This window comes from Chinchilla lanigera, unplaced genomic scaffold, assembly GCF_000276665.1.
Source record: "Chinchilla lanigera isolate Chin_1 unplaced genomic scaffold, ChiLan1.0 scaffold00015, whole genome shotgun sequence".
Lineage (NCBI taxonomy): Eukaryota > Metazoa > Chordata > Mammalia > Rodentia > Chinchillidae > Chinchilla > Chinchilla lanigera.
In genome coordinates, this window is record NW_004955416.1 from 14,118,474 (window position 1) to 14,133,420 (window position 14,947).

Here is a 14,947-nt window from a genome sequence, read left to right on the forward strand (position 1 = left end):
CTGGACTTCTGCCATCTGCTTCTCCAGTCAGTGCAGCTCCAGCATCCCGGACTCAACAAAACACAGAGCCTTTCCACTGCCTCCCTGTAGGGCCACTAGTACTTCAGCTTCCGAGCCTGAGGGATACTGGGCACAGCTCAGTAAAAGGGTCTTCGCTGGTTCCCCAGTCCCACAGATGCACTGGGAGTCCCTCTCCTTTCCTGTCCTACCAGCTTTGGACATATCTATGATCTTTGCTTTCTTTATTGCTATAGTCAATAGGAAAGTGGGAGGAGGCCCTGGCACTAGGAACTGCACAAGGCAACCTCTCCCCCTAACCCTAACCCTAAGCTCCATCCTACCCACAGCCTCCTATCGCCCATTCTGCTTGGGATGATGCCTGCACTGGATGCATCAGTGTCACAACAGTGGAAAGGACAGAGTCCAACGCCTTCAGCTCAGCACACTAGGTCTTAGTGATCCAGCTCCTGCCTGCACCACACTCCACACCTGCCTGTCCAGCAGCCATGCACACTGAGAAGAGGAGCCAAAACCCTGTCTATTCCTGCTCATGTTGCTGCTTCTACTTTCAAAGCTTCTGCTCACCCCACACATCCTCTTCACATCCTCTGTGAACCCTCTGACCAAGCAGGCCCTCAAAGCTCTGTACAAACCTCTTCTGTGGGCACTCATGAGCTTGTACTAAAGTCACTGCTTGTTCTCTGTGACCATTCATCCCATCTGGGCACTGATAAAGCATGCTTCTGGGTGTGTCTGGGTGGGCCTCAGGGTGTGTACTTAGGGGAATATCTGGTTCCTGGCCCCTTTCTCTCCATGCTGTTGCCCAGCTCTGCTTCTTGGTTGCAGTGGGGTGAGCATCTCTCCTCTGCCAGGCCCTTCTGCCATGCCACTTCTGTCTTGTAGTCAGCCAATCACAGACTGAACCCTCTCAAACCCAAGCCAAAATAATCCTCTCACCCTTAAATTGCAGGATTTTGTCCCAATGACCAACATATCCTCTAAAATTTAGGTGTTGCCAATATGGTAGTATTGAGGTAGGGCTTTTAAAATGTGTTTAGGCCATGAGAGCTCCTCCCTAGAAATTAGGATTGAAGTCTTCACAAGAGAGACTTCACATAGCTTTCCACTGTTCCAGAGGATACATCCCTCCCAGATGACTGAATCTCTCAGTGCCTTGATCTTGGATTTCCCAGCCTCCAGAACTACGAGAAAATTAATTTCTGTTCTCTATAAATTACTGAGTCTCATGTGACACTCTGGGTATTACTGCACAGTATGGTGACTATAGATAATAATATACTGTACATTTCGAGAAGATTTGAAAATTCTTACCATAAAGGAATGATAAATGTTTGAGGAGATAAATATGTTTAACCTGGTTTAAATATTTGCAAATATAGGCATGTATTTAACATACATGGTATCCCAATAATAGGTACGATTTTTATGTTTTTATGTATCAGTTAAAAAGGAAATTACCAAGTCTTAAGTATTTTGTTGCACCAGCACAAGACAGATACCACCCAACTAGACAATTGGTTCCTCAGAGGCAGGAACACAGTCTTCCTCATCTACACGGCATAGTACCAAATGCAGTGGTCATGAGTAAAACACACAAGAGGTCCTGAACTGGTGGATTTGGAAATATGGCAGACAAAATGCATGGCCCTCAATAAGGCATCCACGAGGAGTGCAATGAGCAGCAAGAGACAGGCAACTGGACAGGTCAGCAATGGATAGAAAACCTTTCACTAGGTATATACCTATGGACACTCTAGGGGGATGAGGCAGGACGATCCTGAGTTTGAGCCCAGCTTGAGCAATTTAGTCACTTAGCAAGACCCTGTCTGAAATTAAAAATTAAAAAAGGGCTGGAAATGCAACTCAGTGCAAAGGTCCTGGGTACAACCCCCAGTACCACAAAGAAAAACAAAAAAAACCTTCACAGGCCACCAGCGTTGATTAGGTCCTTCCAGAGGCATTCTCCCAAAGAGAAGATGAAAAGAAGGACAGCGCTTCATCAGGGCTGAGGTCTCATGGGCTGTGGAGGTCTGCGGGGAGAGAGCAAGCCTGTGGAGGAGCGGGAATCTGCAGGGTTACATGGAGAAATATATTGTCTAGGGATGGTCTGAAGGAAGATAAACCAGGTAAGGACCAGAATCTGACTTAGGAAAATAAACCAGGCCTGTTCTTGCCTCTGGAAGACTATGAATGGTACAAAGACACCAAACCCCACACTCAAGTCACCAAAGAAGATGAAAATGATTCAGGAGAGCAGAGTAGGAGAAAGACCAGATTCTTGGCTAGGGCTGCACCACAGCCATCAGGAAAGCAACATGACCAGGGTCCACATGTCTATGGGTCTGCTCACTGGCCAGCATGGGGACAGAAGGGACTCTGTTTGCCCCTCACAGCTCCATCCAAACCCATGTGGGCTTTTCTACTCTGCAGCCATCCTGCTAAGAGCCACAAACTGGAAGAGAGTCTTCAGAGCTACAGGCACCTCGATGGAGCTGGAATATGAAATTCCTCACTGCGAGGAGTTTCTGTTGGCAGTGAGGATGTGCTCAGTTTGGCAAAGCGAAGATACCCTGGCAGAGCATAATTCCTACCCTTAAATGTTAGCAGTTCATTCTGGGGAGGGGAGCAGACCCGCTCTAGCAGCCCAAATCTGGACAACATGAAGGGGAACTTATCAAACTCAGGCTTTCTACTGGCGAGGCCCTGGCCCCACTGCAGAGCAGATGCACCCTGGACTCCCTGTGCCGCTCTAGAGCCAATGTCAAGCGGCCCAGTTCCTGTTCTTTATGCTACGATTCTATGAAACAGTCGTTTCCATGAGAGGACAGATTCATACTTATGGAACTGGGTATCTGTGTGCTTTTTACTGAGTTTTATGCAATATTACCTTCTCATTTAAATACTTCAGCTCCACTAATTTATAAGCTTCTAAAAGACAAGAACTTCATTTTATTTACTTTTGGTCTATAAAATTCTCTTATACAGGGCTCAATAAAAACTTGTGAAGTGCATAAAACCTTATATGTTTAGAATATTCCTAAAATGCGTAATGATGGTACATTTTCTCCCCTTAAAAAGTGGAGCCTAATTTTATGCTATATATATTTTAGTACAATAAAAAGGTGGAGTATAACAAATACAATTTCATGTTTCTTTTATAACACAGAACGATTCAGCAGAGTTACCTTTATGCCTATAAATCTCCACTGTCCAGCACCCAGCTGTGGCTAGGTTTGGGTATGGACAAGACTGGGAAAGAGGGCAAGCCCTCCTCAGCATCCCCTCCCACCCCTGTCCTATGTCTACCTTGGTGGCCCTTTGGCCCTCCTTAGATACTTCTCCTACCTTGAGCATTCCACCAAGACTGCTATATCAGTTCTCAAGCATCACCCACTTAGATATTGTCTTTCCTTCTTCTGAGTGATATCCATTACATGTTACAGAGAGACAGGATCTTGGAAAACATGTGCTCCAAGTTTATAGTTAAGATAAAATAGGCCCAGAGAAGGCAGAATTACCCACAGCCAAGCAGCTTGTGGAAGGAAAAGCTAAGTTTCCCTCCATCCCCGCCAGAGATCTCTCTATTTCTCTCAGCAGCGTTTCCCTTGTGTCTGTGCTAGGTGACTGGCCAGATGACATGTCAAACAAATACTGGCTATGATGTTAACAGCCTACTGCAAAGTCAACAAGACTGAAACAGGCAACGAACACGGGCAGCGCTCCAGGGACCACATCAAGGCCAGAGGGAAATTCTACTGGCAGTCAATCATGCTCAGGTGAAAGCAACCTGGTCTAACTACCAGAAATGCAGGCTCTCACCACCAAGGACACAGGCATATACTGAAATCACCAAGTACCTTGCAAACAATCTTTTGATATGATGTTATCTGTTTGTCACATTAATTTTTAACTCTTGTTATATTTGGCTTAAATCTTTTCTACCTATTAAAAGTCAAGATTTTAAGCACCTTTAAATCAGGGTTATAAAATTTTACATTCCACTGAAGTTATAATTTATCTTTTCCTATTAAATGGGTATTTTTTTTTTTTTTTTGTCTTAGATACATCAGCGGCAAATAATGTTCTTTAATTTTTTTTGGTTTGTTTTTTGTTTTTTTCTGGTACCAGGAATTGAACTCACGACCTTGCACTTGCCAGGCAGGCACTTTGCCACTGAGCTAAATCTCCAGCCCAATGTTCTTTAATTTTAAAAAGCACTTTTCTTAGATTTATGTCTGTAACCCAGAATTCTTTCTTTAATATTGTGCATGTATTTATAAATAAGGCATATTTATCTAACACTAGAAGATGATTCTGAAATTTTTATTATTACTTTAAAAAATTCTAGAAAATTATAATTCTTATTGCTGAAGTATGCAGCTTATAGCTGTAGTTTATGAAATACTGGCTTTCATCTTAATCCATAATGTTTCTCTTTCATATTTTCTACTTTTTTAAACAAAGTAAAGCAAAGCAAGAAGAAAAAAAGATTAATCCTTCAAATAAGGTTTAATGTCTTGCTTAGTTACACACAGTATAAGGAAAGAGACTGATTCAACTTAACGAGTTTGCGGGCTGCCTTTATTGTCACAAATGCCAATGAGACTTTTTAGGCTTGAGTCTTGTCCTCACCTGCACAGTGCCTCTGCGTCCAGCTGTCCAGGATTCCTGTGGTCTATGATGATTATGTCATGATGCTTGTCCAGGAAGCAGGCAAGGACAGCCTGTGCCTCCTTGGTGACTGTGCACTTGAACCCTGCTTTTTCACATGCCCTGCAGAATCCATTACACTGGTTATCTTCTTTGGTAAACACTAAAAGTACCTGAATCAAAAGAGCATGGACACTTTTATAAAAAAAAAAATATATGTTGTTAGAACTATCAGTTCTTAATCATCCACAGAAAATTCCCAAATATTTCAAGGCAAGGACACAGATGTGAACACAGCAATCTGTCTGTTCAAATGCTTCTCCCTCACATAACACAAGGCCGTTATCACTCAGCTCCCCAGATGAGTGTTATTTTTATTGGTTTGTTTTGTTTTGGTGGGGGAGGGAGCAGCGTGTCTCTAAGTAGTGCAGGCTTATCTTGAACTAGCTTATGTACCCAGACTGGCCTCGAACTCACAGTGATCCTCCTGCCTCTGGCTCCCAAGTTCTGGGATTACAGGCATGCACTATCACACCTGAGAGTTTTCTTTTCTTTTCTTGTTCGGCCCTGGGAATCAAACTCAGGACCTCACACTTGCCAGGCAGGCACTGTGCCACTGAGCTATATCCCTAGGCCGAGTTTTATTTTCTATCTGCTTATAAATTCAAAGACCAAGTGCTTGAATCATGTACTTCTTTTGCTAGCAAACCCATTGGCAGAACTCAACAAAGATTTAAAGCTTTTTATCTTAAAACCGAATCCATTAAAACATACAAATAAATATTTTAGAAAACAGAAAGTTAACTGAACATACCTAGATGACAAATGCTAGTATTTCAGTGAAACTATCAGAAATCCTTTATATAATGTATAAATGTACTTTTCACTCAAAAATTACATTCCTCCAAGTTTAAAAAAAAAACACTTTGATTATAAAAGTGAAGATTTAAAGTAGACCAAAACATTGCATTTCAAAGCCTTCCAGTTCAGTGATCTAGGCACAATACCAGATAGATGAAGCAGTGTCCACACTGATGTCCAGGACAACGGCTGGCTGTCCAGGGCCTGGTCTGGATCGAGGAGGTCTGAATTGTGCCCCTCTTCCCAAATTAGCCAAAGGCTAGGAAGCACCTTTGGTCTACGCCTCAGAGCCAGGCTCCCCAATGGGGCAACAGAGGTGAGGTGGGGATGGAGTGGCCTATAACACTGAATACAAAAGAGACAGAAAGCCTCCTCCCCAGTGCTTACTTCTTTTAAGTTTACTCGTAGCACAAGCTCCACAAACCCAAGGAAATAAAGAGCATATACTTGAGTCAGCACTATCCACATTAAAAAAAAAAAAAAGTAATAGTAAATGTGTGCATCTGTATACGGGAAGCCCCAAATAACTTTGCTAAATTTCAACTGGGTATTCTTTTTTTTGAGACAGGGTCTTGCTATGTAGTTCAGACTGGCCTTGAACTCACTACATAGCCCAGGCTGATCTTAAACTCATGGTGATCCTCCTGCCTCAGCCTCCCAAGTACAACTGGGTATTTTCCCTCTTGTATTTTGGACTAGACAAATAGGTATTTTCTAATAGAACTGATTCAACAACATAGAAAAGCCTATGTTTTAATTTTTAATTACAGAAAACTTTAAGGCTGCAGAAAAGTTGTGAATGACAATGAACACTTGAATACCCTTCCTCTAGACTCCTCAGTTAGCATTTTGCCACCTTGGCTTTGCTTTCTCTCTCTGGACACACATGTATACACACAGCAAATTAAATATTTTTCTTTATCACTGAACCAACTTAAAGCAGGTTCTAGACAAGTCCTTATCTTCAAATACCTCCATGTATATTTCTAAGAAAAGGACATTCTCTTAGATAACTATAGCCCTTACTATCAAGTTTCAAGAAATTTAACACTGATGTAATACTATTATCTTAGAAGACTTAAATATTTTAAATATATAATTTTAGGTCTCCCCTCCCACGCACATACTTTATCTGACTGTAACTTGATTCATTAGTACCTGAAGTTGGTCTTGATGAAATCTCATGGGGCCAAACTGCACATCGGCTACTGCTACCTGTAAGAAAGAGATCTGCTTAAAAATGGACAGTCTTGTTTAAATTTTCTCTCTACTCAGTGCCATAGATGAAAATAAAATACTCTAGAAAAAAAATTACATAAAGTAAATAGAAAATATATAAGAAGAATTCAAGGATCACTTTATAAACCCAAAGAGAAATGGAAGCAGGAAAGGAGAAATAAAATAAAACTGATCTCAGAACTGCCATTTACTAGGTGAGTACGACCTTAAGGGAATTAGTCAACCTTTCTTGCTTTTTTTGTTACAAAGATCAAATCAGATTACAACATAAAGAGCCCCCAAAAGCTTGGTTCCTTCTGTATTTATTTTCATTTTTCTTCTGGTGGAGGATTAAATCTTATAAAATGGCACATGAATAATGCAATCCAGTAGTCAGAACCATGGGATATCAAAGTCAAAGAAACCTCTTTCAGAATTAGTGGACACTTCATTTTTCAGAGGAATGTAACAGTTCTTATCAATAGGTGCTTATCCATATGACACTAAAACACACTATGTCATAGCCAAACACACATAAGTCATAGTAATCATAACACCAACCCAGGGCTTAAGCATGTTCTAGTCACTGTGCCAAGAGCTGGACATCTATGAGCTCACCACATCTTCACAGCACTGTGATGAGAATTTACAGTTGGGAACCTAAGGTCACCCAGCGAGCAAAGACCATCTGTTTAGCTCCACACTCTGTGCTACACACCAAGGTTGCTGGGGAGGTTTGGTTGGTCTCTGTGAAAAGGAGCTGGGGGAGGAAAAAAGTAATGGCTTAATTTTAGCCCCAAGTAATGAATCTTGGCATCATTCTTCCATCCAGAAGGAGAGACACACCTTGCAATTTACCCCAAGATTCTGTATGCACTGAAGGGGTTCCCTACCCTGCCCCACGGGGTGATGGTGCAACTCGTACCTACTACAGCCAGGCAGAACTAGATCTGTAAAACTCCAAGAAAATGTTTCCTTCCCGGCTGCCCAACTCTCATCTCTCCTCTCAAAACACATGGAAAAGAATCTGCTTAGTGATGAGGGAAACCCACCTAAAAATTTAACTAGCTGATGGGAAACCCACACATAATTCTAAGAGAAGCTGAGGTCCACTAATCACAGGCCACTGGATAGCTTTCTGATTTATTTTGTAATAATTTTTTCTCTCAAAAGATGTAAGAAGAATGAGGGTCATCAAAGACTGAGGGGGAAGATCTGCTGAGAAGGTGGAAGGGTCAGGAGACAGTTGCCAGCACAGCCCATCCTCTTGGGCTGTGGACCTGTGGGCCAGCCTCATATTGCAAGGCACAGCTGGACACCAAAGCCAGAATTTCTGAAGAGAAGATGGTCCAAGAGCCCCCAGGAAAGTCTAAAAAGACAGATCTAGGGGGATATGATAGCGTGAGAAGCACTGGGAATCACTCTACCTCCTCTGGCAGACTGTGCCTAATATAACCATTTGGGGAGCTCTAGGCTCTTGTAGAGGCTGGAACTGGCAGAAGGAGGACCAGGAAGTAAACTGCAGTCAATTTCAACTCAGGGCAAGTGGCTACCCTGCCGCCGCCTACACCTGTGTCTCTGCAGGAACCTGAACACACTCTGTGGGAGCCAGGATGGGCAAAGAGGACCTGGTCCTATAAATATCCGGGATCTGTGTTCCGATCACAGACATACTGACCTAAAGTGGGCAGCAGCAAAGGGCTGTTGGGGGTGCTTATAGCTATAAATATTTATTCTAAAAAACAAGAAAGATCTCAAATTACCAAACTAACTTTACAACCTAAAGACCTAGAAAAAGAACAAACTAAGCCCAAGGCTAGCAGAAGGAAGAAAACAATAAAAATAAAAGCAGAGATCAGTGCAGGAGAGAACAGACAACAGAAAAATCAATGAAACAAAAAAATTGGTTCGTAGGGAAAAAAATCAACAAAATGGCAAAGCTTTAGCTATATGACTAAGAAAAAAGGGAAGAAATTTAAATTATTAAAATCCCCACTGAGCTGGGTGTGGTAGTACACACCTATAATCCCAGCACTCGGGAGGGTGAGGCAGGAAGATTGCTGCGAGTTTGAGGCCAGCGTGGGTTACAAAATAAGTTCAAGGTCAGCCTGAACTGATAGTGAAACCCTGTCTCAAAAAGATTAAAAAAAAAATCACAACTGAAACTGAGGATATTACCTCCAAGTTTATAGAGAGAAAGAGGATTACAGGAGACTACCACAAACAACCGTACTCCAACAAACTGGATAACCTGGATGAAATGGGCAAATTCCTAGAAACATAAAACCTATTAAGATTAAGTGACAAAGAAACAGAGAATTTGAACAGATCTAAAACTAGTAAGGCGCTTGAGTCAGTAATCAACAATCCAGCAAAACAAAGAAAGGCAAAAGATATAATGGCTTCATAGTGAAGTCTATCAAACATTTAAAGAATTAATACCAACCCTCAAAACTTTCCAAACAATGAAGGAAAGGGACTACTTCCTAATGCATTCTGTGAGGCCATTATTACCTGTTATCAAGGCTAGGCAAAGACACTGCCAGAGAACTACAGGTCAACATTCCCTTAAGAACACTGATGCAAAAATTCTCAACAAATACTATAAATTGAATTCAGTGGCATATTAAATGGTTCTATACACTATGATCAAATGGGAGTTATTATTGGGAATCAATCAATATAACATACCCATTAACAGAATGAGGGAGAAAACCCACATGATCATCTCAGTTGATGCAGAAAAGGCATCTGATGAAATTCAATATTTCATGACAAAAAATACTCAGCAAACTAAGTATAGGAGGGAACTACCTCAAAACAGTGACAGCTATCTATGAAAACATAATAATGAGGACTGAACTTTTCCTCTAAGATCAGAAAGAAAAAGCCTTCTTTTATCACTTTTATTCACATAGCACTGGAAGTTCTAACTAGAACAACTAGGCAAGAAAACTAATAAGGTACCCAAAATGGAAAAAGAGGAGTAAAATTACCTGGGTTCCTAAGTGATATAATCATATATATAGAAAACCCCAAAGATTATGCAAAAATCCTGTTGGAACTAATAAATGAATTCAGCAATGTAGCATGATACAAAGGCAACACACAAAATCAAATCCATTACTGTACACCAACAATGAACAATGTGAAAAGGAAAGTGCCAAAACAATCCACATGTAATAGTATCAAAAAGAATAAAATACTTGACATAAACAAATGGAAACATATCCCACAGTTACGGATTGGTAGATTTAATACTGCTAAGATATCAATACTATCCCCAAAGCAATCTACATGTGGAGTGGAGTATCTATTAAAATTTCAGTGATTTTTTTGCAGAAATAAAAAAATCCACCCTAAAATCATATGGAATCTCAAGAAAACCTGCATAACCAAAACAACCTTGAAAAATAACAAACCTGTAAGACTCACGTTCTGATTTCAAACTTGTTATAAAACTACAGTGTTCAAAGCAATGTGGTAGTGGCATAAAGACAGACACACTGTATAGACTAATGGGTTTAAGTAAGGCCAGAAGTAAATTCTTACATACATGGCCAAGTGATTTTTTTTTTGTTTGTTTTTCTCTGGTACCAGGAATCGAACTCACGACCTTGTGCTTACCAGGCAGGCGCTGTGCCGCTGAGCTAAATCCCCAGCCCCGGCCAAGTGATTTTTAACAAGGGTGCCACAGCCATTCAGTGGAGGAGGGGACAGTCTGCAGAAAGTGGGAAAACTGTATCCACATTCAGAGTGAAGCTGGATGCTTACTTAAAGCTATATCAAAATGAACTCAAAATGGATCAAAGATCTACCTGTAAAACCCCAAATATAAAACTCTTAGAAGAAAAGAGCAAAAACTTCAAAATAATGGATTTGGCAATAATTTCTTAGACTTGATACCAATGGCACTGGCAGTGAAAGAAAAAATTGACACACTTCATCAAAATTTTAAAACTTTGTGCATCAAATGATAGTATCAATGGAGTTTAACAGGTAACCCACAGAATAGGAGAAACTATTTCATATCCAGCATATATGGAGAACTCCTACAACTCAAGAATAAACAACCTGCTCCAAAAATAGGCAAATACTCAAGTAGACATTTGTTAAAAGATGTACAAATGGCCAATAAGTACGTGAAAAGATGTCCAATATCACTAATTATGAGGGAAATATGAATCAAAAGTATACACCACCTCACCTTCATTAAGATGGCCACTGTTGACGGGCATGGTGGCACACGCCTATAATCCCAGCACTAGGGAGGCTGAGGCAGGAGAATCGTTGCAAGTTTGAGACCAACCTGGGCTACAAAGGGAGCTCAAGGCCAGCCTGAATGCATAGCGAGACCCTGTCTCAAAAAGATCAGAAAAAAAGATGGCCACTGTTAAAAAAACAGTTAATAACCAGTGTTGGCAAGGATGTAAAGAAAATAGAAGTTGTGAACACTGTTGGTAAAAATTTAAAATGATACAGCTTCCATGGAAAACAGTGGTTAAGTCTGCAGAGCACTGACTAAATCACCAGATGGTCCAGCAATCCCACTCTGGGTGAATGCCCAGAAGAAATGAAAGCACCAGTACTCAGAAGGCTGATGCAGAAGGATCACAAGTTCAAGGTCAGTCTGGGCAACTCAACAAGACTTTGTTTCAAAATAAAATATAAAAAGGGTTGGAAATTTATCTCAGTATGAAGGTCCTGGGTCCAATCCCCAGTACTGCTAAATAAATAAGAAACGCAAGCAGTAATTCAAACAGATATTTGTACAACCAAGTTCACAGCAGAATTATTCACAACACTGAAATAAGGAAGTAACTCATATCTATCAACAGACGAATGGATATGGTACATAAAAAGGTACAAAATTAGTTGGGCATGATAGCACATGCCTGTAATTCCAGCAGCTGGGAGAATAAGGCAGGAAGAACACAAGTTTGAGCCCAGTCTGGGCGACTTAGTGATTTTTGAAGACCCTGAATAAAAAAATTTTCAAAAGTACACCCAAAAGAATATTATCCAGCCATAAAAAGGAAGGAAATTCTGAGCGATGCTATAATATAGACGAACCTTAAGGACATGCTAAGTGAAAAAAAGCCAATCACAAAAAGATAAACTCTGTATGATTACACTGTTAATTACACTGTTATTATGCTGTTAATATGTATTAACATACATATTACTAATTATTAATTAATAATTAGTACTTAATTGATACTTATTAATAATTAATTCTTATTAACATACTGTTATTACTCTTAATATGTACATAGACTGTACATATGAGATACAGTACTTAAGAGTTGTCAAAATTATCAAGAAAGTAAAAGGGTAGTTGCCTAGGGCAAGGGGTGAGGAATGTGGAATTTCACTGCTTCACAGAGTTTCGGTTTTACAGGATGAAAGGAGTTCTGCAGATGGATGGTGGTGAGAGCGGCACAGTTGTGAATTTATTTAATACTACGGAGCTGTACATTTAAAATCGTTAAAAAATGGTTAAGGTGGTAAACTTTGTTATGTGTACTTTTAACACGTTTTTTAAAAAACTAGAAGATTACTCAGTGGGCACATAAGCAAGGGAGGGAGCACATTAGAGACGGACACAGATCTGGTCTATAGGATCACAGTGCAGTAAGAAGGAAAGGCACTGAGAGAGACCAACTGAAGGGAGTTTTGTTGTGTTTTGTTTTGTTTTTTATGAGCAAAGTTTAAAGCCATGAGTGAATGAAAGAACATAGAAGGAGCAAGGCCAAGGGCTTGGAGAATACAGTGGAGCTGCTCAGGAAGAAGACAGCGAAGGAAACTCCTTCCTCTGCTCTTCTACAGTGTGAGGCACAGTTTCACAAGAGAAAGCAGAGAGCGCATCCACGGAAGGGATGCTGCTACCACACAAGCCAAAGCAGTGGTCAGGGAGCACTCAGGTCCTTCGTGTGAACGGAGGTCTTCAGCCTCTGCCAGAGAACCCTCGTGAACTTTGCTTTGAAGGATTAAGTAAATTTTTTAAAAGAGAGCCTGAATAAAAAGGGGGAGAAAATATTTACGAGCCATGGTGGTGTACACCTGGAATCACAACACTGTTGGAGGCTAAGGCAGGAGCATCACAAGTTTGAGACTTCCCTGAGGAACTTGGTAACTTAGTGAGACTTCACCTTAAAAATAAAAACAAAAAAAAGGACTTTTATTTTTAAAAATAAAAAACAAAAGAGATGGTACAAAGGCCCTCAGTTCAGTCCCTAATACTGAAAAATATTTATGAATACTGTAAAATACCTGCCTTACATGTATTCCTAAGAGTAAAAATTGTAGTTTTTACTCTTCAACCATATGCAAACAGAAATTAAGAATACAAGTTTAAGTAAAAATAACAAATCTCTTAACCCTAGAAAGTTTAAAAATATTAATTTTCACAACTGCTGAATCAAAGAGAGAAATGTAAACTATACCCACACATATCTTAGAAAAAATATGTGAGAATATCATGTAATAAAATTTACATGATACTGCTGAATTATACACATAGGAAAAATTCACAGTTTAAAAATCTTTTATCATGAAATAAGAAATAAATACACTAAGCTTTCAAATCAGTAAGTTTGAGAAAGTAAGAACTTAATGAAGCTATTAGGAGAAAAAAGTGTTTAAGTGTTAATAACTAGAGTGAGAAAAATATACAAAATGTTTAGTGTTGGTCACAAGCTGAGGAACAAAACTGTGGGTAGCTCAGGACAAAAGGGTCACCTCTCCTGGGAAACAACTCTGAGCACATGGTCTACATCAAAAGCTGGTGAGATAACTTTTACAAAGGATAACTTCATGATCTCAACTTAGAAAAACAACCCACCATTTAAGAAATAAAAGAAACTATACATTCATTTATAAAAGACCAGATACAATGACTTTTGGTACAGTACCATTTTAGCAACATCATTTAAAAATGTTCCTATTTCAGCAAGCCCATTTTATCTCCAAACATTTATTTACTTAATTAGATTTCATTTAGCTCACATCCTGTCTATGGGGAACATCCGGCTCCCAGGACCTCTTTGGAGCAGTCTCAGCATGGCCTGACCACCGCTTGCCACCCTCTTTGCCAGCCCAGGAAGTCTGATGACACTGCCCAGCTGGGCAGCAGTGGCTATCACAGTAAACAACTTCCCAGCTGCTGGAGAGGGGACCGGAACTACTAGAACTCTTGCTTCTTAATGGTTCAAGTCACAACCCTCTTAATAACAACTGATTTTCGCATTAATTTATTTATAAAGAAACAGTAATTTTCAAATGAATTTAATAATAGCTTTAATTTAATCTTTCAGTTTCAAAAAGCAACTGATATTTTTAAATAATACAGAAAAATAGTATGTTCAAGGGCTGGTATTAGTAATTACACAAGTTGTTGAGTTTATTTTTTTGGATTTTAAAATATTTATGAATTTAAGATTTACTGTTTTAAAAGGATTATAAAATTGGAGTATTAGATATTAAGGATGCCTGTTTGCACTATAATGTTTAGGGTAATTTTCTGTGTGCTAATGCCATTTTGATGTGATTCTAGAAGACCAGAGTTACTCTGTTAAGAGTCTTGTGTGACGTAAGTGGTGGCAGATGAAAAGAGACATACTCTATAATTCCCTGATTTAAAACCACTCTATGCCTTGCCTGCTTTGCTTTCTTCTTAGCCCTCTAAGTGCTCACCACCATTTATTATAGTACAGACTTTATTACTTATCTTCTTTACCGTCTGTTTCTTCCACTAGAATGTAAAGTTCTGTGACAACAAGGACTTACTTGCTTTATTTACTGCTATCTTCCCAACGCCCAAAACAGTGGTTGGTACATGGCAGGCTTCAAAAAATATTCACATGACAGTTAATCTTTCTGAACCAATCATACTATCTAGAAACTATACCAGCTAACTTTATATATGAGTGTACTATAAACACTTCTAGTTTCCAGATTAATTTCATATATATACTTTATTTCATTAAGGAAATAAAGCTTGAGAACTGGCTAAGAGTAGGAACTACAAAAACAAATCATGTGATCTTTTTCCTACATCCGCTTTATTAGAAAGTTTTGCTGGGATCAATTTACATTAATTTTACACATAAATCTAATTTAGACCTGAGCCACACTGTCCTCTCTGGCTTGCCTTGGCCATCTTGTCTGTGTTTGTGTTTGTGTCTCTGTCTCTCCC

At 39.7% G+C, this 14,947-nt stretch overlaps 1 protein-coding gene across 1 annotated transcript in view; it reads right to left on the reverse strand.

The window, feature by feature from the left end:
* Pde8a (phosphodiesterase 8A) overlaps positions 1-14,947 on the reverse strand; it is a 141,181-nt gene that overhangs the window by 55,357 nt on the left and 70,877 nt on the right. Inside the window, exons 2-3 of the mRNA XM_005381485.1 lie at positions 6,691-6,747; positions 4,654-4,844 (exon numbers count right to left, since the gene is read on the reverse strand). Coding sequence (XP_005381542.1) covers positions 4,654-4,844; positions 6,691-6,717 — 218 coding nt within the window. The 5' untranslated portion in view covers positions 6,718-6,747. The remainder of the gene's footprint in view (positions 1-4,653; positions 4,845-6,690; positions 6,748-14,947) is intronic.